General features: G+C 33.5%; 3 protein-coding genes and 1 long non-coding RNA gene across 5 annotated transcripts; 3 read left to right on the top strand and 1 right to left on the bottom strand.

Annotated features, from left to right (window-relative positions):
- Positions 1-740: 740 nt before the first annotated feature.
- On the bottom strand, positions 741-2,079 carry LOC110648098 (protein EXORDIUM-like 3). The gene has a single exon (XM_021802214.2). It carries the CDS (start codon positions 1,996-1,998, stop codon positions 973-975), a length of 1,026 nt encoding a protein of 341 aa, XP_021657906.1. The 5' UTR covers positions 1,999-2,079; the 3' UTR covers positions 741-972.
- An 8,803-nt stretch (positions 2,080-10,882) lies between these two features.
- LOC110670209 (UDP-glucuronate 4-epimerase 3) lies at positions 10,883-12,715 on the top strand. The gene has a single exon (XM_021832185.2). The coding sequence runs from the start codon at positions 11,125-11,127 to the stop codon at positions 12,370-12,372; it is 1,248 nt and encodes a 415-aa protein (XP_021687877.1). The 5' UTR covers positions 10,883-11,124; the 3' UTR covers positions 12,373-12,715.
- A 2,943-nt stretch (positions 12,716-15,658) lies between these two features.
- On the top strand, positions 15,659-17,793 carry LOC110670215 (40S ribosomal protein S20-1). Of its 2 annotated transcripts, none has more exons than XM_021832192.2 (4): positions 15,659-15,816; positions 16,036-16,166; positions 16,406-16,519; positions 17,460-17,793. In XM_021832192.2, the coding sequence occupies exons 2-4, from the start codon at positions 16,052-16,054 to the stop codon at positions 17,600-17,602; spliced, it is 372 nt and encodes a 123-aa protein (XP_021687884.1). In that variant the 5' UTR covers positions 15,659-15,816; positions 16,036-16,051; the 3' UTR covers positions 17,603-17,793. The 2 variants fall into 2 exon arrangements, with proteins under 2 accessions (XP_021687884.1, XP_021687885.1); XM_021832193.2 differs by having other exon boundaries at positions 15,723-15,860.
- Positions 17,794-20,433: 2,640 nt separating this feature from the next.
- LOC131175476 (uncharacterized) lies at positions 20,434-21,755 on the top strand. The gene is made up of 3 exons (XR_009145675.1): positions 20,434-20,701; positions 20,804-20,961; positions 21,410-21,755. It is a non-coding gene; the product is annotated as an uncharacterized LOC131175476 (long non-coding RNA).
- Positions 21,756-23,806: the final 2,051 nt, after the last annotated feature.

Here is a 23,806-nt window from a genome sequence, read left to right as displayed (position 1 = left end):
GTAGAATACTCAAGATAACATTAGTCTTATTTTTGGTTAGGATAGATTCCTTCATATTTGAGCAGGTGTCGAAGTGTGGCATTCTTAAGTAAAGGAGAAGGAGGACAAACATCCAAAAATATTACTATTTCAAAGAAGAAATAGGCTAAATAATCCCTCAATATTTATTTAAAAATAGGAAAGCAAGCAGTAGGGATGGATCCCGTCGCTTAGATACGCCTAAAATCCACAGCTTGTTTGATAATGACTCCTGTTGCTAATACTAAATGCTTGTGCAGGGCTTTTACTTTGGGTTATTATCATAGAAAATTCAAGATAAAGTGCCAGTGTCAACATCAATTTTGCAATCGTTTTACCAACCCAATTAAAACATTTGTCTGCTTTTACAAACGCAATCATTGTGCTAAAATACACACCACCAATCAGATTTAATTCAGTTGATAACCAAAGGACGATTAGCTCAAATTCTCTAACAAAACAAACAAATGATGGTATGTCAAAAAGAGCTGCGACTGTGGTAGTTGGTATCATAAGCCCGTAGAAGCACTAACAAGTTTAGAGACTTGTAATTGCGTGTACCCACCAACAGTACTGATAATTGAGATTGCCATGCTATTGCTGATATGACGAACACCCATTGACAAAAGACATAAAAGCCACAGTTTAAGTTTAAGCACCTCCCAACCCATATGCGCTAAAGTGCTGTGCGGTACTCTCATTCTCATGTCTCAATACAAGAATTCTTCTCCAAGATATTTCCACTTTCTGATACAGAAGCCCATCATTGAATATGGCGGGAAAACCTTAGATATTTTGTATACAAAAACAGTATAACAAAATATATATTATTACACAATTTTTAACAACCTTTAACTACTTTAACCAAAATATGCATTTCACAAAACCCACAAACCCAAAGAAATATAAAAATTATAGAAACCCCCCACAATACAACTTACAAAAACAAACTCATTACTGATCCAGTGCATTAGGGCCAGTGCAGTAACTGACCACATGATTCCATAACCACTGAACCAAGTACCTGCGTCTGATTCCATTCATATTATACGTGGCACCATCATGTCCCTCCAATAGCTGCCCTGTGTAGGACCCACCTCCTCCCGTTCCATATATACCCTCGCACAAATCCGCTATCTCCACCGGCGAAGTTGGGTCCTGCCCGGCGTACCAAGCGTTCACCAACGGGTTCGTTGCCAGCTCAGCAATCTCGTGACCGATCACGCTGATCATCCCATCCACTCCTACGTCGCCGTTTGGTGACTTTCTCGGCTTCAGCCCTGGGATATAATCTGGTACGGCGAACGGGTAGGCACACACTCCTGGGCATAGCTTCGCACTATTGCCCACCCACGCGTACGGGAGCGTATAACCCACAATCGCCGGGAATGTGAAATAGTGGAATCCGCAAACCTGCCCGCAGAAATCCTGAACGTACACGTCATCGGACGTGAGCAACAGATATAACCCACTTTTAGGATTTATCGGTAACGGCTTTGATCTAGCTGTGACCGCACTTTTTATCACAGATTGTATCGATAACCTCGTCAGCGATTTCCCGTGGGAGTAAAATCGATCGTTTTTCTCCTCCCCTAAGCGAACATTGCGGGAGATGTTCGCGCCGGTTTGATCGGTGTAAAGTTGTACGGTCTTCCACCATCCGGCGACCGAAGGGTGGGTGGAACGAACGGTTGAGATGGAGCTAATGAACTCGCGGATGATCTTCTTCTGAGACTTCTGCCACGTGCCGTACCAGATTGTGTGTACGGCGATGTTAGCAGTGAGGACCGGTCCCATGTGGTAGCGCAAGCGAACGAACTCAGACGAGCCCTCGAATTTCTTAGACCCAGCATATAGGAGATCAGATGAGTTGGGTCGGAGGTGGGGCCATGGGCGCCACCCCAAAACGGGAGAGACGGCGCAGAGAAGGGAAAATACAGTAAGGACAGGCAGCAGCGAAATGAGAGGTGGCAGGGTCATGGTAGTGGAAGGGAGGGTTTTGCCTGGAGAGTAAACAAGCACCAAGTGTCTGGTAGCTCAGAAGCGCATTATATATATAGATAGAGAAAGGCATAGAGATAGAAGAAGACAAGACTGTAAAAAAAAAAAAAAAAAAGAGAAATTTGAAATTTTTAACTAGGGGCATTGATTTGCGGGTAATGGAAGACAGGTAGATAATTTAAAGTGTAGGGAGGAGCAGCGGGGAGGGATTAGGAAATAGTGGGGCCCAGGAGTCAGAGGGGCGGGGGCATCATCGATATCATGATGTTGGTCGTCGTCACCTGATCTGACCTGATCGCACGTTACACTTTCTGTTTCCAATTGCGCGGGAAAATGCTGTACCGTGAGGATTCTGTTTGTTTCCACTTGGTTATTTCTTTTTAATTTTTTAAAAAAGTCATTATTTAATTTTTATATTTTAATAAAATTAATTACTTTTTATATATTTTAAAAATAAATTATTTAATCTTTTTATTTTTTAATTCTTTCATTAAATATTATATTACTCAATTATTATTACACTATTATTTAATTTTTTTATTTTAATAAAATTAATTAATTTTTATATTTTAAAAAATATAATTTTGATTAAAATAAACATTTTCATAAAAATTTTGATTTGTGAAGATTAAATTTGAATTTGTTTTTTAAGTAGTTTTATTTAATTTTTAAGATATTACTTTTATATTTTTTATTAAAAAATAATTTTTTTAGATTATTACTTTTATTATTTAAACTCTGTTTGGCATTGAGTTTCAGGGTTTGAAACTGTTTTTCTGAATAAAAGCACCATTTTAGATATTGTTGATAAAAATAATTTTAAAAAAATTATTTTATTATTTTAATGTTCTTATAATTAAAACTGATTAAATTTAATTTTTAATTATTTTTTAACACTCTCTAACTAATATATTTAGAAAAGTAATTTTTTCAATAATTATTTCAATAATAATGTCAAATATGCTCTATTTCAACAACAATGCTAAACAGGCCCTTGGATGTCTAACAAGGATTAGTTAATATTTTTTACATATATAGGCAGTGACGAAACTAAAAATTCAGTTGAGAGGTCTAAATTAAAATATGTAATTTATAAAAATAATATATATAAATAAATATAAATTGACAAAAAAGAAAGAAGGGACAGTGAGGTGAAGGTGAGAAATTACAGAAAAAATGAATTTATTTTTATTAGCAGAGATGTGAGAATGAATGATGTTATTTTGAAAAAAAAAATTTAAATTAAGGAATAAAATTATTAATATGCCTCGAAATTTTTTAAAATTTCAGGGGAGCTTAATGCCCCTCTTGGCCCAATATTAGCTCCGTGTATGTGTATAGATCAAACTAATTGCTATTAAAATTAAAAAAATAAAGAGAGAATAATAAAGAGAATAGTATAATGCAAAAGAAAAGAAATATGAAGATAAAATAATAAAAAAATAATAAAGAAATAAAAGGAATAAAATCAGGGTTGTCTGAATATAAAAATAATAGAATTAATAAAAAATTAATAAAAATTAATTTATACAGATTAATTAATATATTTTTTAATTAAATATTTTTTGTTTACGGTGGTGAGGTGGCACATGAACATGGATTATGATATAAATCATTATTATACAAAGATGATTAATGAAGCAAATAGTGAAATAGAATATAAACAAAAGTACAACAAGTTGTTGGAAGTAGCCCATTGCATTCACATTATTTGTTTTTGTGTTACTCTGAATTTATTTCTGAGACTTGTTCGGAGTGTTCAAACTTTAAGGGCACACCTACCTTGGGAGAATTGTACTATTTTAAAAGGGTACAGTTCTCATATTTTTTATTTTATATGAAAAATAAGTATAATAATTATTAAATTAAATTTTTATAAATATTTAAATTTAATAATTCTTAAGTTATTTTATATGAAATTTATATAGATACCGACTCATTTCAAAATCATAGATAAAAAGAATATAATTGTGAAAGCGGTAAAAAAACATTTTTTTCCTTTTTCAGTATTTATTTCAAAAATTTTAAAAATAAGAAATTATATTCAATATAGAGAGAGAGAGAGAATGAAGCAGTCCCTAAACAGAGAAGAGATTGACGGAACCTCTCAGGTTGGTCCAATTTATTCCTGCTGGCTCCGGTGATTTTACGAAAATAACCTTTTCCTTTGTCACCCTGTGACAGAATAAGGGCCCACTTTTTGTCTGCTTATTTCCGGACAACCCTTTCTTTTTCATATTCTCGATTATTGTTTTTTTTTAAAGAAAAAATGTCTCCTCAATTGATAATTTAGGATGCCTCGATGATTAACAAAATTAGCATGTTTCTCAAAATATAATATTTTATTTATATATATATATATTATTCCTTTTTACTATTTTAACAATTTTTTATAAAAAAATTTATTTATTTATTTTTTGATGAATTTAATAAATTATCTAAATATTAATCTATTATTATATTTAACTGTAGTTTAGAAAATTATGATAATTTATAATATTATATATTAGAATAGATTATCAACCTTGCTAAAGCTATAAACACTTTATAGCTGGAGTGTTGATAAACATATTACTTTTTTTTTCCAAGGAAAAAGCAACAAATATTCAAACAAAATATGAGATTTAGATATGTGAGGAAATTTTTTAAATCCTTAATATAATTAATATTTAATATGATATATTTAGATGATAGACTTTTTTAAAAAATTGTTAAATTTTATTTAATTTTAAAAAATATAAAAAATAAATTAAAATTTTCCTATTTTCATACTTAATTGCTCAAAAATAAAATATTTATTAATAAAATTGTCTGAGAAAATTTTGATATGTATAATCAAGGAAAAGGTGAGTTGCAATCATTTAATTGATTTTTAGATTGCAGAAATCACGTAAATTTGAAAATCCCAAAACCCTAGGGATTTTAATCATTATGAAGGCTACCGTCAATAGTCAAATCCCATAAATGGCGGTAAATATCCACTAAAAGGCTAGATTAAAAAAAAAATTTACCTGGATCAATTGTGAATTATTTTTTATTAAAATTAAATATATAAATTGCGCGCTTAGAATAATTTTAATAAAAAAATGATAAAAATTAATATATATATTTTTAAATTTGTAAAAATTAAAATATATTTACAAACATAAAATAAATAAATAACACTATCATAATTATAAATGAAAATTGAATATGAAATCTCTTAATTCTCACAATATCAAGATTTTTAGATTCAATTTTTAGTTAGCAAATTTAATATAGTTTTAAAAAATAAATATTATCGGTTAGTCCTTACCGTGGTTGTGTATGTATATAAATATGTGACTTAAAAGAATTAAAAAAAAAATGAATATTCATCCTGGTTGAAATAAAGACAAAAAAAAAACTCCTTTATTAAAATCCCAGAGAATTAATAATCCAGTCACGAGACAAAGAAAGCAGGGGGAGCTTACTTCCCCAATCACTCGACGGAGCAATTGGCTGCTCAGTCCTACAGGCCGAGACTACGACCTTCACCGAAAGGTGCACTACCTTTGTGGAATGTGGACCCCGCTCTCACTCTGGACCTCTGTGAAATAAATAAAATAGTTCTTTATTTTTTAAATAAAAAAGTAATTATTTTATTAAAAATAATTAAATCAAGTAAAATTTATTTATTTATATTTAATTTATTTCTACTCTTTACTATTTTAAGTTTCTTTTTTTAAAGAAAATAAATGGAGTAATAGCAAAATAAAGAAAAAAAAAAACGAGGGACAACTCTAAAAATCTCTGGTATATTTTGATGCAATAAATGAAATTTTTTTGTCTATTTAATTGGAGAATAATACAAATAGTGTGCCAATCAATTATTGCAATGAATATATTAAAGATAAATCTGACAATCCATATTATTTAAATATATCAAAATATAATAATATAAATACAGAAACTCATTCAGAATACCATCAAATTATCTAAGAATTAAAATTTAATTTCACTCTTATATTTATGAAGAGAGTTTAATTTAATATATTTTTAATTTTTTTATCTAATTTAACTTAATAATTTAAATTTAATTTAACTCAAAAATTAAGAAATTAAAGAAACTAAAAACCTTAATTTTTTGACTTAAATCAAGAAATAAAAAAATTTAATCTCAAAATTAAAAAACTAAACTTCTTAATTTTTGATTTAAAACAAAAAATTAAGAAATTTAGCTCATAAATTTTAAATTTTAAGCTAAATTAATCTTAAATTAAAAATTTTAAATTAAATTATATAAAATATTAAAAATTGACTAAATTAAAATTTTTCAATAAATACAATGACTAGATTGAGCATTTAGCCAATTATCTAACTCAACAATAACTGCAATGGCACTTCAGAATCTCGTGTTGATTGTGAATTGAGTGTGTGAATGACTTATATATAAATAAAGATCCTCTTAAAATTATCATGATTTTGAGGTGTGATCTATTTTCGTTACTAAGCCGTTCATTGTCTTATCTACATATATATATATATATATAAAAAAAAACCTTACAAGTGAAAATAAGTGAACAATTTTATTCCCATTATGACTATAAGTTGAGATCTGTAAGTTAATGGGTATATCTCATAAGCTGTTTTTTGAAATCTCGCATTGATTGTAGATTAGATATGTGAGTGACTTATATGAGAATAAAAATCCTCTTAAAATTATTATAATTTTAATATATAATTCATTTCAATCACTGAGCTATTTGTTATCTTTTTAACGTAAAAAAATAATAACCGTAATATATTTAAGATTTCATGCAAGTTTCAAACTACCTTAACTCTTTTAGAGCTAAGGCCTATATCATTTTACAAATAAAATCACCCAACCATGTTTCATTAAAATCAACCAAAAATAAATATACAAATAAATATAGTTATTAAATTAAAAAAAAAGGATAATTAATTATTATTTTATATAGCTTGTTTTACCTGAAATCAATATAATTTGTTGTGTGAATGGGTTCTTTCGGATACGCAAGAATCAACCGTAACTTACAAAGGCGTGCGTCTCACTGTCATATATCTAGAGTATCGGGTGCGACAATGATGCGGAAACTTTGGTGTTGTTGTGGGTTATTAGCGTTAGCGTTACAAAGTTTTTCTTAAGAACATTAGCGTCACATTCTTGCAGATGCAATAGAGTTACTGTTTCTGGACTCTCTGATAGGCGCGTGTTTACTACGATTAGGATAATATTGGATAACAAATGGGGCCTACGTCCTATCAGATAATTTCTATATATAAAAAAATGTGGTGAGGTAACAAATTTCCAATGAGAACGCACATCCAACAGTCTAAGTACAATTATTGACCTGAACGTGGGGGAAGAAGTTCAACGATTCAACTAGGCCGAGTGAAAAGGACAAAAAATAAATAAATAGATAAGCCAAGCAAGTGTTTTCTTAAATCATTTATTTCACATTGATAATGTAAGACTATGTATGTGAGTTTATATAAATTAATATGATTTAATAAAATTATTATGATTTTATTATTAATAATTTTATTAAGTAGTGTGTCTAATCCCTAAATTTTAGTGTATATATATTACATATTTGAAAGAAAAAAAAAAACTCAATGGGAAATTCAGCAATAAGTCCGTTTTTAAGAGTATATTTAGAATTTCTGAAATTAAAGGTTATATTGAAATTCAACAGGTTTAGTTTATAAGCCAGAACTTTTTTTTTCGCAGTGACAATTAGTTCAAGGACATGGTTTCTTTATTGGAAAACACGTTTATAGAAAGCATAAATTTCTTTCTAATGATATGATTTAGCGACAAATGATGCTTGTTGACAGGAAATTGACTGAAGAGACACTGTTATGGCAAAACAAAAAATTAAAGAACCGAAAGCAACCAATAAAATCATCATTCTGTATGGATAAAAAAACAAAAGTAGCGTCAAAAATCAAAATGATGTTGTTAGGCATGAATGATTTAAAGATCCCATATTAATTATCAATTAAAGCTTCCTTTTATTGGCACAATTCTGATCAAATCATTTTTTTTTTCTGTCATCTCTTTAAATTTTCGTGAATTTGTAGTCATGTGGGAGTGCACAGTGACCAAAATTTTCAAACTACTGCTTAAGTCTTGATTGAATTGTTGAGGTGACTCTTAACCACCCCACTTCTGTGCAAGGTAAAAGGACAGATAAAGTGGAGTGACTGAGGATTGGGTTCTTGCCTCTTGGCTTTATGGTTGGATTTTAATGCTGGAGGCCAGGGTGGGTCAGGTTGTGAATTTAGGGACAAAAACAGGCTTAAGATAGACTCTTGGTGGTGACTGATGAGCATTTCGAGTAGTGCCAGGTAAGTTAATCGGAGAAAGGATAGCTGCAGCCTGCAATTCCTAGTGCATACTCCACAACCCACATTAGGGAAGAAGGGAAATAAAATATGTACAGATATTGAGATAGCGGAAATTAGTGGTATTAGATATTGAGATCTATCACATACAACTCTGAAGGTTATTCAACTAGAAAATCTGGAATTGGACCACCTGACAGACACTGCCTGCATTCTTGCACTGAATTCATAAGATGGCCAAAACTGAAACCCCTGTTTTTTGGTTGCAGGAAAGCAGCCAGCCTCAGCCTGTTTTTCACATTCTAGCTTTATTTTTCCCTTCAAAAATGAGGATATAACCTGTGATACGAATTCACAGTTAATATGATTTGAGTGTATCACACCATAGAGTAAAAATCTCAAAAAAAAAAAAAAAAAAAAATTCTGTGCTAATGGTTTAGGTGGCCTTGTGAGGCAACTAAGTACGACTCTTCGCAGCACATAAATCCTCCACCTAAAGCTATCTCAGTTGTACCGGCAACTGCCAAGTAACAATCAAGAATCAGATCATATGTGCTTGAAGATGAATGCCTGTCCACTTATAAAAAATTAGAGTAAATTTTTAAAATTGAAAAATTAAAATTTACATTCACATATACTAACTATTTTTCAAATGAAAAAAAAAATGGATTTTTTTTTTATAATTGATGTTGCATTATAATATTTTTTCATAATTAAAATTAAATAAACATTCAAAAAGTATTCATTTATAATAATAAAATATTAATTACATTATTATAAAATAAGTGAATAATGCAGGTAAAAAATATTTAAAAAATAAAATGAGTTTTAAGAATATTTTATATATTTTTTTAATTATAAAAGATATAAATAATTTTTAAAATTTTAAATTGAAAAGTTTTTCTATTATTGAAACTGAATGTGTTTTACATTTCTTATTAACTGAAATTAAAAAAAAAAAGAAGCCCAAATATCAATGTGCAAGGCAGTTACTCTTGATATTTTTCTGTTTTTAATTGCAGTGCCAGTTATAGAAGCAAAGCAAGTCTGGTAAAATTACTTAAAAAGCTAATTTTAAATAGTTTAAATATTTAATTAAAATATATTTAAAAATAATTTAATTGGTTAAATAGATTTAATTAATTTTTAAGTCAAATTAAACAATTAATTATAATATATTTTAAATAGGTTTTTTTTCTAATTTATAAATCCAGCTAAACAGCAATATACTTATAATCTATGCGCCAAAATTATGCTAAGATTGAAAGACCTTATAAGGTTCTTATTGACATTACTCATGGAGCCCAATATGATCTAATAATCAAGTACCCATGTTGCAATATGTTAATGATTATCTAAATTGAGTCATGGACTTAAGTTACGCTCAGTTATTCAATGACAAGAACAGGCAAGCCCAACCTCAAGATACATATATATTTGTTGAACTAGTAGCCCATTGGTCCGACTCAAAATCAATATGGCTACAAGTTTCACTGTAAAATACCAATATATTATAAACGCTGCAAGGTTGGGCACTTGGGCTTCATAAACTAGGGATTTTTTTCGCTTGCTCAATTGCTAGTTTCTACAGTCTTGGACTAGGAGTGGCTCAACAGCAGCCCAGCCTAACTTTCTCTTGAAATTCCAGCCCATGTTTATCAAAAATCAAAATTAACAAAAAAAAATCTAATTGCACAGTAACAATACTAGAGAACTAAGGACAAACGAATATGAAGGCAATGATAAGGTTGGTGGTCCACACGCTTTCCATAGAAAAAAGATCAAAAAATGGCCATCAATTAATTACAAGGTAGCCATCATGGTCCACACTCCCCTGCCCCTACGTTGAGGCGATTCACTTTAGACTTTTGCTTTATATATTATTTTTTTTTAAATTTTGTTTTTGTTCGCATCCCACTAATACATGAATTAAGCTTTTTTTTTTATATATAATTTATGTCTAAATTAATTTAATTTAATAATTAATATATATCAGTTCAAATCTCCTCTTATTTCTTTTTTTTTTTAAAATGCCCTTTTAATATTTAAAAAAATTTATAATGTAGAACTATTGTTTATTTCATTATTATAATTTATTTTTATCACTAAATAAAAATAATTATTACCTAAGAAAAAAAGTTAAATTAGTCATCCTGAGAAAATTTATATATTTATAAAAAGTAAAGGAGTTAGGTATGTACATTATTTCATTTTTGCGGACGTTTGCTAAAAGTAAAAGAGTCAACAGCGACTTGTAAATTACTAAATTGCAATTTGCGAATATATAACGGATATATTTCATGTTTTAAATATTTATAAAATTTTAATTATTTTTGAAAATAAGAAAATAATCCGAATTGACCGGAACACTCGCTCTCTCTCGTCTCTCCCTCAAATCGGTTTCAATTGAATCTACACTCCGTCGCACCTCACTCACCGGTCTGAAGCATTTACAATTACACACCAAAGATTTCATTCATTATTATTATTATCATTATTATTTTTATAATATATTGGTTTTTTTTTTTTTTTTCTCTCTCTCTACAATGAAAGAGCGCAACACTACACCAAATGGCAACTGCAAGCAACTAAAAGATCAACACAAAAAAGGAACAGAAACCAAAATAAACATTACCGTCTACCTAAATACCAATCCAATAGGCAATAGATAAGAACAATCTAATCTACTTGCTTCCATCAAACTCTTCCCTCAAATCCCAAAACCCACACCGATCAAACTCTACAGCAACATTTACTCTCAACGCAACTCCAACAATGGACAAACCCATTTACATGAATCGCTTTCGTTACCATTTTTCCATCACCAAATTTGTCTTCTGGACCTGCATTTTCCTTGGCCTTATCCTCCTCTTCTTCCTTCACTCCCCTCATTCTTCTTCTTCCACCTCTGATTCCTCCCCCCGCCGAATTCTCGCCGATCCTGATTGGGAAACCCGGGTCATCAAATCCGGAAAGCCCAGGTCTCGAGCCGGCGGCCACAGAGTTCTTGTCACTGGGGCTGCTGGATTCGTCGGCACCCATGTCTGCGCTGCATTGCGCCGCCGGGGGGACGGCGTAGTAGGCCTTGACAACTTTAATGCCTATTATGACCCTTCCTTGAAACAAGCCCGTCGCTCCCTCTTGGAACGCGCAGACGTATTTGTTGTCAATGGGGACATCAATGACCCTACTCTGTTAAAGAAGCTCTTTGAATTAGTCCAATTCACTCACGTAATGCACCTTGCAGCCCAGGCAGGAGTCCGTTACGCGATGAAAAACCCCTCATCATATGTTCACAGCAATATTGCTGGGTTTGTTAATCTACTAGAAGTCTGCAAGTCGGCGAATCCCCAGCCTGCAATTGTGTGGGCGTCTTCCAGCTCTGTCTATGGTCTCAATACTAAAATCCCCTTTTCGGAAAAAGATCGAACAGATCAACCGTCGAGTCTATATGCTGCTACCAAGAAGGCTGGTGAGGAAATTGCACACACTTATAATCATATCTACGGTTTATCAATCACTGGTTTGCGGTTTTTCACTGTTTATGGTCCCTGGGGGCGACCGGATATGGCTTATTTCTCTTTTACAAAGGATATATTGAAAAGAAAGCCAATAACCATTTTTGAGGGGCCTCATCATTTCTCAGTGGCAAGGGATTTTACCTACATTGATGATATAGTGAAGGGTTGCTTGGGTGCATTGGATACTGCAAAAAAGAGCACAGGGAGTGGTGGGATTAAGAAGGGACCTGCCCAATTGAGAGTGTTTAACCTTGGAAATACTTCACCTGTACCGGTTAGCAAGCTTGTGAATATATTGGAGAAGCTGTTGAAGGTCAAGGCCAAGAAAATTGTGCTGCCAATGCCTGCAAATGGTGATGTGTTGTTTACTCATGCGAATATCAGCTTGGCGCAGAGGGAGCTTGGGTATAAGCCAACCACTGATTTGCAAACGGGGTTGAAGAAATTTGTGCGTTGGTATCTGGATTACTACACACCAACAGGGAAGAAAAGTAATGTGTAAATGTTCCTGCTTTTTATGGATCTGTGATAGGATCATTTGAATCTATATTTGATTTGATTCTTATGATATCTCACTTTATTGTTCATTTAGCTATACAGTGCCGTGACAATAGGGTTAATTATTGAACCACCGTAGAGGAATTTCGTGGATGATATGCATGCTTTTAGAGAATTCCTGAAGTGTAATTTGAGACCATAAGTTTCTTCGTTGTTTAGATCACTGTTCTTTAATTCTTAATTTTTTTCATTAGAATGTTATTGATACTTCAGTTTTTGTCTATGATGAACTACATTATTATCATTGTCAATCAGAATTATAAGTGAGCATCTTATTTTGGGGGTTTTATCAAGTATTATTTTTTCTATGGTGTTTCATTATCATTACGTGAAAAGAGAATGCAGAGTGATAATTTTCCTGTTTACTTTCCCGTGGCTTTTGCATAAACCTTTGATGGCTTGCAGTGCCTTTCATGTTGTGATTTTTTGTGTTATGCAAATTCACTTGGTTGGCTGTATTATGCTGAATGAAGAACTATGAGTTTTTTTTTTTACTACATTTTGGTTGGTAAAAGAAAACTATTGGATACAATTTAAAGATTGAATTTCAGCATGTATTAGGTTCGAATGAGTATATATATACGCGCGTGTGTGTTCGAATGAGTATATACATGCGCGCGCCTGTGTGTCCAAACTATTTTTTATATCTCACTGATTTGGCTTATACATGATAAATGTGAGATTCCCCTATGTGTGGCCAACATCTGTATTGAAAATTCTTTTGGTCGTTTAGTCCATTGATAGATACTTAGTTGTAGACTAAGAGGCAGTCTCATAGTTATAATATGTGAAAATGTATTACGAGAGATAAAATAACAGATTTGAATTGTGGTTTTACATAATATCATGGTGAAAAACAATTTCAAGATATGTGACGCGAAAATTTGGAGACCCTTAACAGTTGTGCGTGGTATCTAAATACTGCCAAAACTTAACTTCATTTCATGGTGGTTAGAGAAACAACCTTATAGGCTTAAATTTTGTAATTCAGATTATGACTACTTTTACCCCCTCAAAACATGATGCTGCTGTAGTTTCAAGAATTACAATATATGAATATCCCTTCATGCTGGATAGAATTCGTGCCAACTTACAAACATCTTATCGCATTAATAACAACCATGTAGCTTGATAGGGAGCATTAGTGAAGTCTACTGAAAAAGTAACCTGTGCATCATTCAAAATACAGACACTGGCAAATATTGTATTCCGAAAGTCTTAAAAGAATTATGGGAATAAAGTTCCTGTATAAGGGAAATAGTTCTGTGTTTAGGTACAAGTTGCTTATTGTGAAAGAGTTATGGGAACAAAGTTCTTTGTATAAGGGAAGTAATTCTTTGTGTTTAGGTACAAGTAGCCCATCACGAAAGAGAATTTGTGAAGGTCCCAACTTACTGCAGGAAAGCTATAATCTCAACTGATTTGGAATCAGCTAATAAATTGTTATGTACTATGTAAAACTTTGCAATATTCTTTTCTTGTGCTTGTTTTATGTGTATGTTTTTTCTTGCCATATATAGTGGATGTGCTTTCTATAGTTGAACATGATAGTGATGTCAAATGGATATCTTTCTCACTTGAGTACTTGATTTGAAGTTTCCTTTCATGGGTGATGGAATGCACTATTATTTAGTTGTTTAACACTCTTTTTCTTATTTCTAACTGTTCAACCTCTGGAAAAATGTGTAAATCAAGAGTATTTTCTATTTACGTTCTTTCTACACTCTTTGCCCTTTGATTAAGCCAACTTTATTTCAGAGTGTTATGTAATTTTTGATATTAAAGATCAAATTTTTATTATTTCCCTAATTTTTGACCCACCAGCAACTTTTGTTTTAAATTTTTAGATGGTTGGAAAAGGACCTTGATTTTCTAGATATATGTGGTTCAACTGCTGAATGTCAATGTAATTCAATCATCTTATAGTTGTGTTATGGGACCATGTCAATGCCTTCTGGAGTGGTTTGGTTCAACTACTGCTGGTCTTAAATATATATTTAAAGTTGCCTGATTTTCTAGCGTGTTTCATTTTCAAAGGTAATTTCAATGAGTTCCCTCAGGCCTTTCAGATTTGTTTTCATCCAGAATAAGTGGATATTGCTCAAATCCAATAAGCTTGTTCCTAGATCTAACCAGTGTGTCACTTTAATAAACAAGAGCAGTCCATGTTTCAGGAAGTCTTGTAGGACTTCTTTTTATATGAAGTTTTAGACTCTCTTTGCTTGCTTTTATCTAGATCCAGTTTAGTTCCAAGTCTCTCTCTTAGCCAGTTTTTTGAGCACGCATCGAGTTCAACAAGCGTAACTTTTATGAAAATCTTGGTAGCCTGTTTCTTGGCTCTATCCACAATATTCCTGCAAACTATAATCTGTGTTTTAATTTATAATAATTTTAATTATTTTAGATTAATTTTATTATTTTTCATATTATAAAATTAGTTATTTCAAAGGTATTTGTGTTTTTATGATTATTATTTAATTTAATTAATTAAAATTTCTATTATAAAATAATTATGAATTATAAATTATTTAAATATTTTATGGTTATTATTTTCTTAAAATTACTATTGTAGAATTAGCATTATTCCACTTATCAAGTGCTATCTTTTACAATAATTAATGGAAGTTGAATATTAATATATTAATTAATTAGATGAATATCTATACCATTATTATTATTATTATTATTATTATTATTATTATTATTATTATTATTATTATTATTATTATTATTATTATATCTTCATTTACTTTAATATTAAAAGTAACGGTGTGTACAGTTTTAATTCTTTTTCGACCAAACTAAAAAAATTAAATCAATAACAATTGAAATTGAAAAACTAATAATATAAGAATAAATCATTACCGAATAGAAATTATTTTACTGTTTTAATATGATTTTAATTTTTTTTATCATATTAAACTAAACAAAAGAATGAAAATAAAAATCAATGTTTATATATATATATATAATTTTTAAATATATTATATAATTTTAATCTATTTATATAAAATTAAATATTTAATATAATATATATAGTAAATATGATAAATACTCGTTTTTTTGAAAATATATTAATTCAATTTTAATTAATTCGTAACTGGTTATTTTGAATCCTTTGATCAATCAGTAGATTTTGAAATCAAAATGAAAATTCATTTGTGGAGACAAATCCCCAAAGTTCACAAGTTTTATCCATATCGAAATATGGGCTACTAAATAGAACCCGGCCCAGTATTTGGATCCTCACAAAACCCTAACCCTAGCGTAGCAGCTCACCGATATAAACCTGAATCTTGTCCTTTTTAACCCTCGATTGTTCTGAGAAGAGAGGTAGCAAAGAGTCCGCACCACCGAGCAGCTACAACTCCCCTCTCTCGTCTTTCAGGTTCCTTTCTTGTGTCTTTGTTGAAGAAATTGTCATTAACTTAGGTTAGATCGTTGATATGCCTATTTTGCTGTTCTTTAGTAATCGATTATTTTTACTTCAAAAATTTGTTACTCGATAACAAAAGCTGGTTTAAATATTTTTATTTGTATTTTTTCCCGTTTGTTTGATTTCTGATGAATATAGTGCTTCTTTGTAACGGTCTTTTTGCTATTAAAGGAAAGTGAAGGAGAAAATGGCAGCATACGCAGCAATGAAGCCAGCAAAGGCTGGGTTGGAGGATTCCCATGAGCAGATACATAAGATCAGGATTACACTCTCTTCCAAAAATGTCAAAAACCTTGAGAAAGGTTCCATCTTTTCCCGTGAATTTATCTAATCATCATATTACTCAATAAGTTTAATTAGCAATAGATCAAACCAATTTGATTGTTTTTATTATTTTATTTTTTTGGTTAATTTGTTGTTCATACATGGTAATTTGCTCACTGCAATCTTGATTAAAACTGGGTCGAATTTCAGATTTAAATTTATGTAAATGGCATGGCATTTATATTATTGATTGGTATTATGTCTGTTTAATTTATAGTCTGTGCGGACTTGGTTCGTGGGGCTAAGGACAAGCGATTAAGGGTCAAGGGACCTGTGAGAATGCCCACAAAGGTTCTTCACATTACCACTAGGAAATCTCCTTGTGGTGAAGGTATTTACCCAAAGAACGAACTTAGTTTTTTTGAATTTCAATGCAATGTCATATCCTAATCAATTTATGTATGGCCTATAGTGTTGAGGAAAATTCTGTTGGTTTTGACCATGTGTAGCAATATGGTATAAATATCTCTGTATTTGTGATGCTTCTGAGTGTTTCTTCACTATACTCATGTATTGCTAGAAATTTGAATTGCATAAGATAAAAGAACATTTGTGATGTGGGGATAAGAAATTGAAAGAGTGGAAATGCATCTGTTGTGCTGGTTGAATGGGCCTTTGTGATCAATGGTACTGCATTATACTTTCAAATTGTGTACTGGGATCATAATTTTAAGTTGCTTTAATACAGTATCATGGATGTCTGATATTGTCTGTTATGCAGGTAAGTTGATGTCTGTTGTTATCAGTTATACAACTAAGTTGTATCATATGTGTTATCCTAGTTGTATCATACATGTTATCCTGTTGTACAAGTTGTCATGCATCTATTTTTTTCTGTTAAGTTGGACTTTATATTTCAGATATTTTCTTTACTTTTATGCTTGATCTTGATCATGGTAATTAAATATTAAATTTTGAGTTGCATTTGTTATTTGTTTTTCCTTAGCAGATCACTTCTTTCCTATCAGCCATGTAAAATCTCACAAATAGGCATTATCAAATATTTGACTTATATGCTACGATGATTCGTTTTTGTGCATTGAGAGTACCTAACTTCTCTTTTAAACATTGTGTGGAAAATACTAGGACTAAGGTGTAAATTGAGTGACTGCACAAGTTCACAGACATTTGGTTTTTAATTGGTTAAGCTTTTAATGTATGTTCTTGATTTTTGAAGTTGTTAATGGTCTTTAGTTCTGTGTAGCTTATGTATTACTAAAGATTGTTCTACTCATGCAATAAATATTTTTAACCTTCTGTTCTGTTTGCAGGAACCAATACATGGGACAGATTTGAGCTTCGGGTCCACAAACGTGTTATCGACCTGTTCAGTTCCCCAGAGGTGGTCAAGCAGATCACTTCAATTACAATTGAACCTGGTGTCGAGGTGGAAGTTACCATTGCAGATTCATAAATGATCAATGTCTTGTGCTTTCTTTTTTTGGCTTTAAGAAGTTTATTTGGTCCCTATGAATCTATTTGTTTCGAAATGTGCTTCAGGCCTTGTGTTTGGAAAGATACTTGTAGGGTTAACTTTAGCATGCGTTTTTGTTCCATACTATTTTAAGCTTAAGATTATGTTATGCAGAGTAACAATTTTGCTTATTCATTTCATGAGATGATGTTTGCTTGCAAAATGTTTCTTGCAAGATCTTGAAATTGTTTACTTGAGGTGAGGTGCTTGACAGCTCTGAATTTTGGTGTGGCTTTTATTACGTTGTGCACTTTTCAGCTAGTGCATTTTCTCTCGGGTTATTGGCTTTTAAAATGGTTTGAGTTTACCTGATCTCAGCAACATGCATTTATAGAATAGAAGAGATCAAAATTTTTTATTTTTTATTCTTTTTGGGAGGATGATCCATTTTCCTTTAGGTGCCTGTCGTGCGTTTTTGTTCCAAGCTTTTATCGGTTGCCTTTTGGAGCAATCCATTAAGTTTGCTCTGAAATGGTTCTTTCCAGCTCTAAGCCAATTTAGTTTCTTCGACTCCAACAGAATTTTCGCGTTTCGATCTTGTTCCGGTTTGCTGCCTCCATTATTTAATGTATTTGATATATTTCAAGATTCAAATAAAACGTTCTCATAGAATGTAATGGTTTAATTTTTCAATTTTTAATAAAAAAAGGTTTTTTTAAGTATGTCGATTCAATTCAACTAAGTTTTTATCCAAAAAATTTAGGATCGGCTATATAGATTCGCATTCTCCACTTTAAACGATTTGGGGTTAAATCTTGAGAAATTTGTAATGCTTTTAAGTCTCGAAGTCAATTTATGTCTACTTTTTCTTTTCTTCCTATCTTCTAACCTATTGTGCTCTACTTGTCTAACTTGAGTCTCCGTATGTCTACGATTCACATGACTAAACAACTTCAATATCCCTTCTATCAATTTATCTTGAATTGGTACCACTCCTACCTTTTCTCTAATACTCTCATTACGGACTTTATCTAGTCTAGTATGTCCACTCATGCGCCTTAACATTCTCATCTCTGCAACTCTTGTCTTAAACGCATACGACTCCTTCAATGCCCAACACTCACTACCATATAACATAGCCGGTCGTATGGCTGTACGGTAAAATTTTCTTTTCAACTTATAAGGAATCTTGTGATCACATAAAACTCTCGTGGCACATCTCCACTTCAACCATCCGGCTTTAATCGTATGACTAACATTCTCTTCACATCATCCATCTACTTGTAATGCATGTATTCTGTCTTCGTTTTACTTAAATCCCTTTGACTCTATAGTACTTCTCCAAAGCTCTAGCTTTCTATTGACTCCTTCTCATGTCTCATCTATTAGAACAATATCATCCGCAAATATCATGCACCAAGGAATTCTCTTGTATATATTTCATCAATTCATCTAAAACTAATGTAAAAATGTAAGGGCTTATCCTTGGTGTAATCCAATTGAGATCGAAAAATCTCTTATGTCCCCTCTCACTGTGGGCACAATAGTAGTTGCTCCTTCATACATATCTTTCAACACTTACATGTACCTAATAGATACCCTCTTTTGTTCTAACACGCTCCGTAGGACATCTCTTGAAACACTATCATAAGCCTTCTCCAAATCAATAAAAACCATGTATAAATCTTTTTTCACATCTCTATATTTCTCCATCAAGCTTCTAATGAGAAAAATCGCTTCCATAGTTGAACGACCGGGCATGAAGCCAAATTGATTGAGAGAGATAGAAGTATCATGACGTAGTCGATGCTCCACAACTGTCTCCTACAACTTCATAGTATGGCTCATGAGTTTAATTTCTCTATAGTTCGAGCAACTCTGTATGTCTCCCTTATTTTTAAAAATAGGTACTAAAATACTACTCCTCCATTCATCAGGCATTTTCTTTGAGTTTAGAATCTTATTAAATAATTTAGTTAATCATGTCACTCCCATATCTCCCAAACACTTCCACACTTCAATTGGTATTCCATCGGGTCCGTAGGCTTTACCCACTTTCATTCTCTTAAGTGCTTCATTTACTTCTAAAGATCTAATCCTTCTAGTATAATTCACATTCTTTTCTATCATTCTATAGTCTATATTCACGCTATTACCATTTTGACTATTATTAAAGAGATCATTAAAATAATTTCTCCATCTTTCTTTAATGTCCTCATCTTTCCCCAACACTTTTCCTTCTTTATCCTTAATGCATCTAACTTGATTGAGATTTTGACATTTCTTTTTTCTTTTCCTTGTTAATCTATAAATATTTTTCTCTCCTCCTTGTGCAATTTAATGCTGTCTTTGTGTAACACCCCGAAATTTTAATTTTTATGAGTATTTTTGGTATTTTAATTTTATTTGAATTTTAGGAATTCTTTTGAGATTTTTCGGGTTTTAAAAAATCGGGTTCGATTTTCCGAAAATATAAACTTTGATGATTTTTAAAAATTAATTTAAAGACCACGTGGCAAAACTAAAAATATATTTGGAGTCTATGTATTTTTCTGAGTTTTATGAAATTTTTTCGGAATTTTTGGACCTCGTTTTCGGTCCCGAGGCAGAGTAAAAATTCAAAATTTTGTATTTCGAATCGAACCGGCCGAATCGAACCGGATCGACGGACGGCCGACCGGACCGGTCTCTTCTCTTTTCTTCCTCCCCTCTTCTCTCTCGCTTTCTCTCTCTCCTCCACCTCACCACCCTAAGACCCCACCAAATGGCCACGCTCGAACGGCCGGAAAAAGCGCGAACGCTCGTACAAGGCTGCGCTGACTTCCCGGCCAAATCCGGCCGATCCGGCCACCAATTGGACCGGGTCTTGTGTCCAAAATCATCTACTCGGCGAGAGCTTTCCATAGACACCAAGAACGCTGAAATCCATCGAGCGGATTGTCCGATTTTTGCTCGGGAAGATTTTAGCCCATTTCGACTTTTGGGCTAGATTTCTCGAAAACCGTGAATCCCACGAGAAAACCGAGGCCACCAGCACGCTCCATTCGTCGAGAGCTTCGCAACGACATAAATTTCGAATTTTTCCGACACCGTTTTTTGGTGGGTCCCACGGAACTTCGCAGTGTATTTTCGAGCATTTAATGAGCTTAGAAAATTCTATAAAATTTATGTACTAACCCCCGTGTTATGGGCTTCGTGTAGGTATCCTCGATTCGCGGAAATTCGACAGTTGACCGGGTCTGCAAAATTCCGGCCAGACAGACCCGTTACCGGAAAAGTCCCCGAATTGGATCGAGGTTTTGGCTAGCCCCCCATTGTCAGACGTCCCGAGCGCGTTCCCGAAGTCGGAATCGGCAAAGGTAAACCCGAACCTTGCTTTTTCGTAATTTTCTAGTGCTTAAATAGGATTAAAAATTCATAAAATATTCGTGGTAGCTTAGAAAATTACGATTCTTTTTGCAATAGCTTAGTAATATTGCTAAGGACCGCGGGGCAAAGTTTTATAATTTTTAGAGCTTGTTTGGGCAGTTTTTGCAAAAATGATCAATAATAAGGACTAAATTGAAATTTTGCGTATTGTGATGGGTGATTGATTTGATGGGCCCAGGAGGGGCTGTGTGATATGATTGAACTGTTGATATATGGATTGTGAATATAGAAGTGCGTTTTTAGCCCTTTTGCAGGTTGGGTAGGTCCTAGGTATAGGGGAGACTCTGCCGGATTTTTGGTACGACTTAGGACGTAATTGGTCTTTTCTTTGTTTGTGTTGAGTCAGATTGTATTAAATAAATGTAATATGATTGTCAGGTGAGCCGGGACAGCCTTCTTCCTCCGCCCAGCCGCCACAGTGATTGTCGTCAAGTCTGTGAGTAGAATATTAATTTTAATTGTAATTTCGATATTATTATATGTTCAGCATGCCCATGCATCACTTATATGCATATATTTATGTAGTTAAACTCTAGTTACGATTTTTGATGCATTGATAAATGTTAAAGTGCCATGTATGTTGTTGTGGTAATTTGGAGCAGTGTGCGTGTGATGTGGTGTGGACTATGGATAGGACGGGTAGATACGGCTTGAGTTCTTCGCTGGGACCCGGTCCTTCGGGGTAGACACGGCTTGAGTTCTTCGCTGGGACCCCGATTTGGTATTTAAGTGGAAGTCAGAATGAGTTCTTCACGGCACTGTGTTGGATTTAAGAGAGTCAGATAGGATCAGCTCTCATATATTATGATTGATGTTACAGGGTGCGTGAGTGCTCCAAATTACCTTTGTGATGTTATGATGTGAAAATGATGTGGATGTTGCATTTCACTCTACAGGGTGCATTAGATTTAGATAGTTATAGAGATTATGGTTAAAATTGATATTTTACTCTCTGAGTCGAACGCTCACTCCTGTTCAATATTTTTTCAGGTTACAGGAGGATTTTCTTTTGGTTAACCTGCTTTTTTCCTTCGCAGGTTGTTTATCAATATTTGTATAATTTTAATTACTCATAGAATTTCCGCATGTGTTAGCAGTAATTATTTGAATTTGGTCTGTAATATTATATTCATGTTGGACCTGTAAACTTAATATTTTAAGTCTGTTTTGATGGATTGGATGAGGGAGCTGAGCTCCCGTTTATTATTATGTTGATGAGTATGTGGAGGGTGAGCTGAGCTCCCCAATTGACTATATATTGTGTTTACAGGTCGGGTGAGTCGAAAACTCCCCGTTGGAAAGTCCATTTTATGGCCGGACTCTGTCCATTTGTTTTCTTGATATTGGGCCCAAATGGGCCTTAGAGTTGGGTTAATGAACAGTTAGGCTTACTACGGGCCTCGGGGGCTTTAAGCTGGCCCAGGTCCTAGTGCCGGTCCGGCCCATAGGTTGGGTCGTGACAAATGTGGTATCAGAGCTTAGGCTCCAGATTCTTAGGGAAAAATTGTCTAAGTGTTGGGAAGAGTCTACTAGGAGTCACATGCGGAAAAATAGGGTCCATATTCGTCTTGCATTATCATCTTTGCTTCTAGTTTCTACTCCATATATTGTGTGTAAATATGAGTCTATAGAGCTGTGCAATGTGCAGTTTTGAATTTTGTGGGCTAATGCTGCTGAATTTCAGGAAAATGCGTAGAAAGCAGAGAGGCTGCCACTTGCACGAGAACGGATGTGCCTGACGAGGTGTCGGCACAGGATGAGGCGCCTGCTCCGAGGAGGCGAGGTAGGAGTCCTAGAGCTGCTCAAGTAGAAGAGCAACTACCCACAGTTCAGGAACAATCTTTCATGGCACAGGGTCCCATGGACCCCATGGCAGCTACTCTAGCTGGTCTGCAGAGAACCATCGACATGATGGCACAGTACATGGTCCACCCTCCACAGCAGCAGCAGTCCACCGCACCAAGAGAGGAATCTTACAAACAGATCATAAATTTCAAGAAGTTGGTGCCTGGTACCTATGATGTGTCAGACGATGCATATCGGTTTTGGATTCTCAGACAGCGAGAGCAATTACGATTGGTGATAGAAGATTGATAGAGTGTATGCAGCACGTCATGGGGCCCATGCCTAGACAATGGATGAATGACTACGTGTTACCTCGGATGGAGGGTTTGACATGGGCTCAGTTTGTGGAACTTTTTATCAATCGGTTTGTGCCAGAAAGCTTCAGAGATCAGAAATAGTGGGCTTTTGAGGCCCTAAGACAGAATGGCAGGTCTGTAGATGAATATGCTACAGAATTTCTGGAATTGAGCAGATATGCCCCTACAGCAGTAGCTACAGAGACTATGAAGGTGAAGAGGTTCCTAAAGGGGCTTGACAGGAGATATGCAAACACGGCCATGATGTCGATCGATCTTTTGATGTGGTGGTTGATCGAGCAGACAGATTGAGATTAGCTATCTGCGGATAGCGGTGGGAGAGCAAAGAAAAAGCGAGCGAGAGGTTGTCAGTGTTCCCCACATGGGTACTACGGATAGTGGTGGCCAAACTACTTACAGAGGAAGAAGCGAGGAATAAGAGGAGTGGTTTTAGACACAAATCACGAGGTTCGCACGAGTGCGGATCGGCGGTGGTAACGATTCGAGAATGCAGCGATTACGGCTCTGCAGTTCAGATCCTCTTTGCACCGTGTGCAGTGTGGAAGAGCACATTCGGGACCTTGTTTGATGGGGTCAGAGTATGCCAGTGTGGCCAACGTGTCACTTTGCTAGA

This window comes from Hevea brasiliensis, chromosome 17 (assembly GCF_030052815.1).
Source record: "Hevea brasiliensis isolate MT/VB/25A 57/8 chromosome 17, ASM3005281v1, whole genome shotgun sequence".
In the NCBI taxonomy this organism is placed as follows: domain Eukaryota; kingdom Viridiplantae; phylum Streptophyta; class Magnoliopsida; order Malpighiales; family Euphorbiaceae; genus Hevea; species Hevea brasiliensis.
The sequence above is the reverse complement of the archived record's forward strand: the minus strand, read 5'-3'. Positions and strand labels throughout refer to the sequence as shown.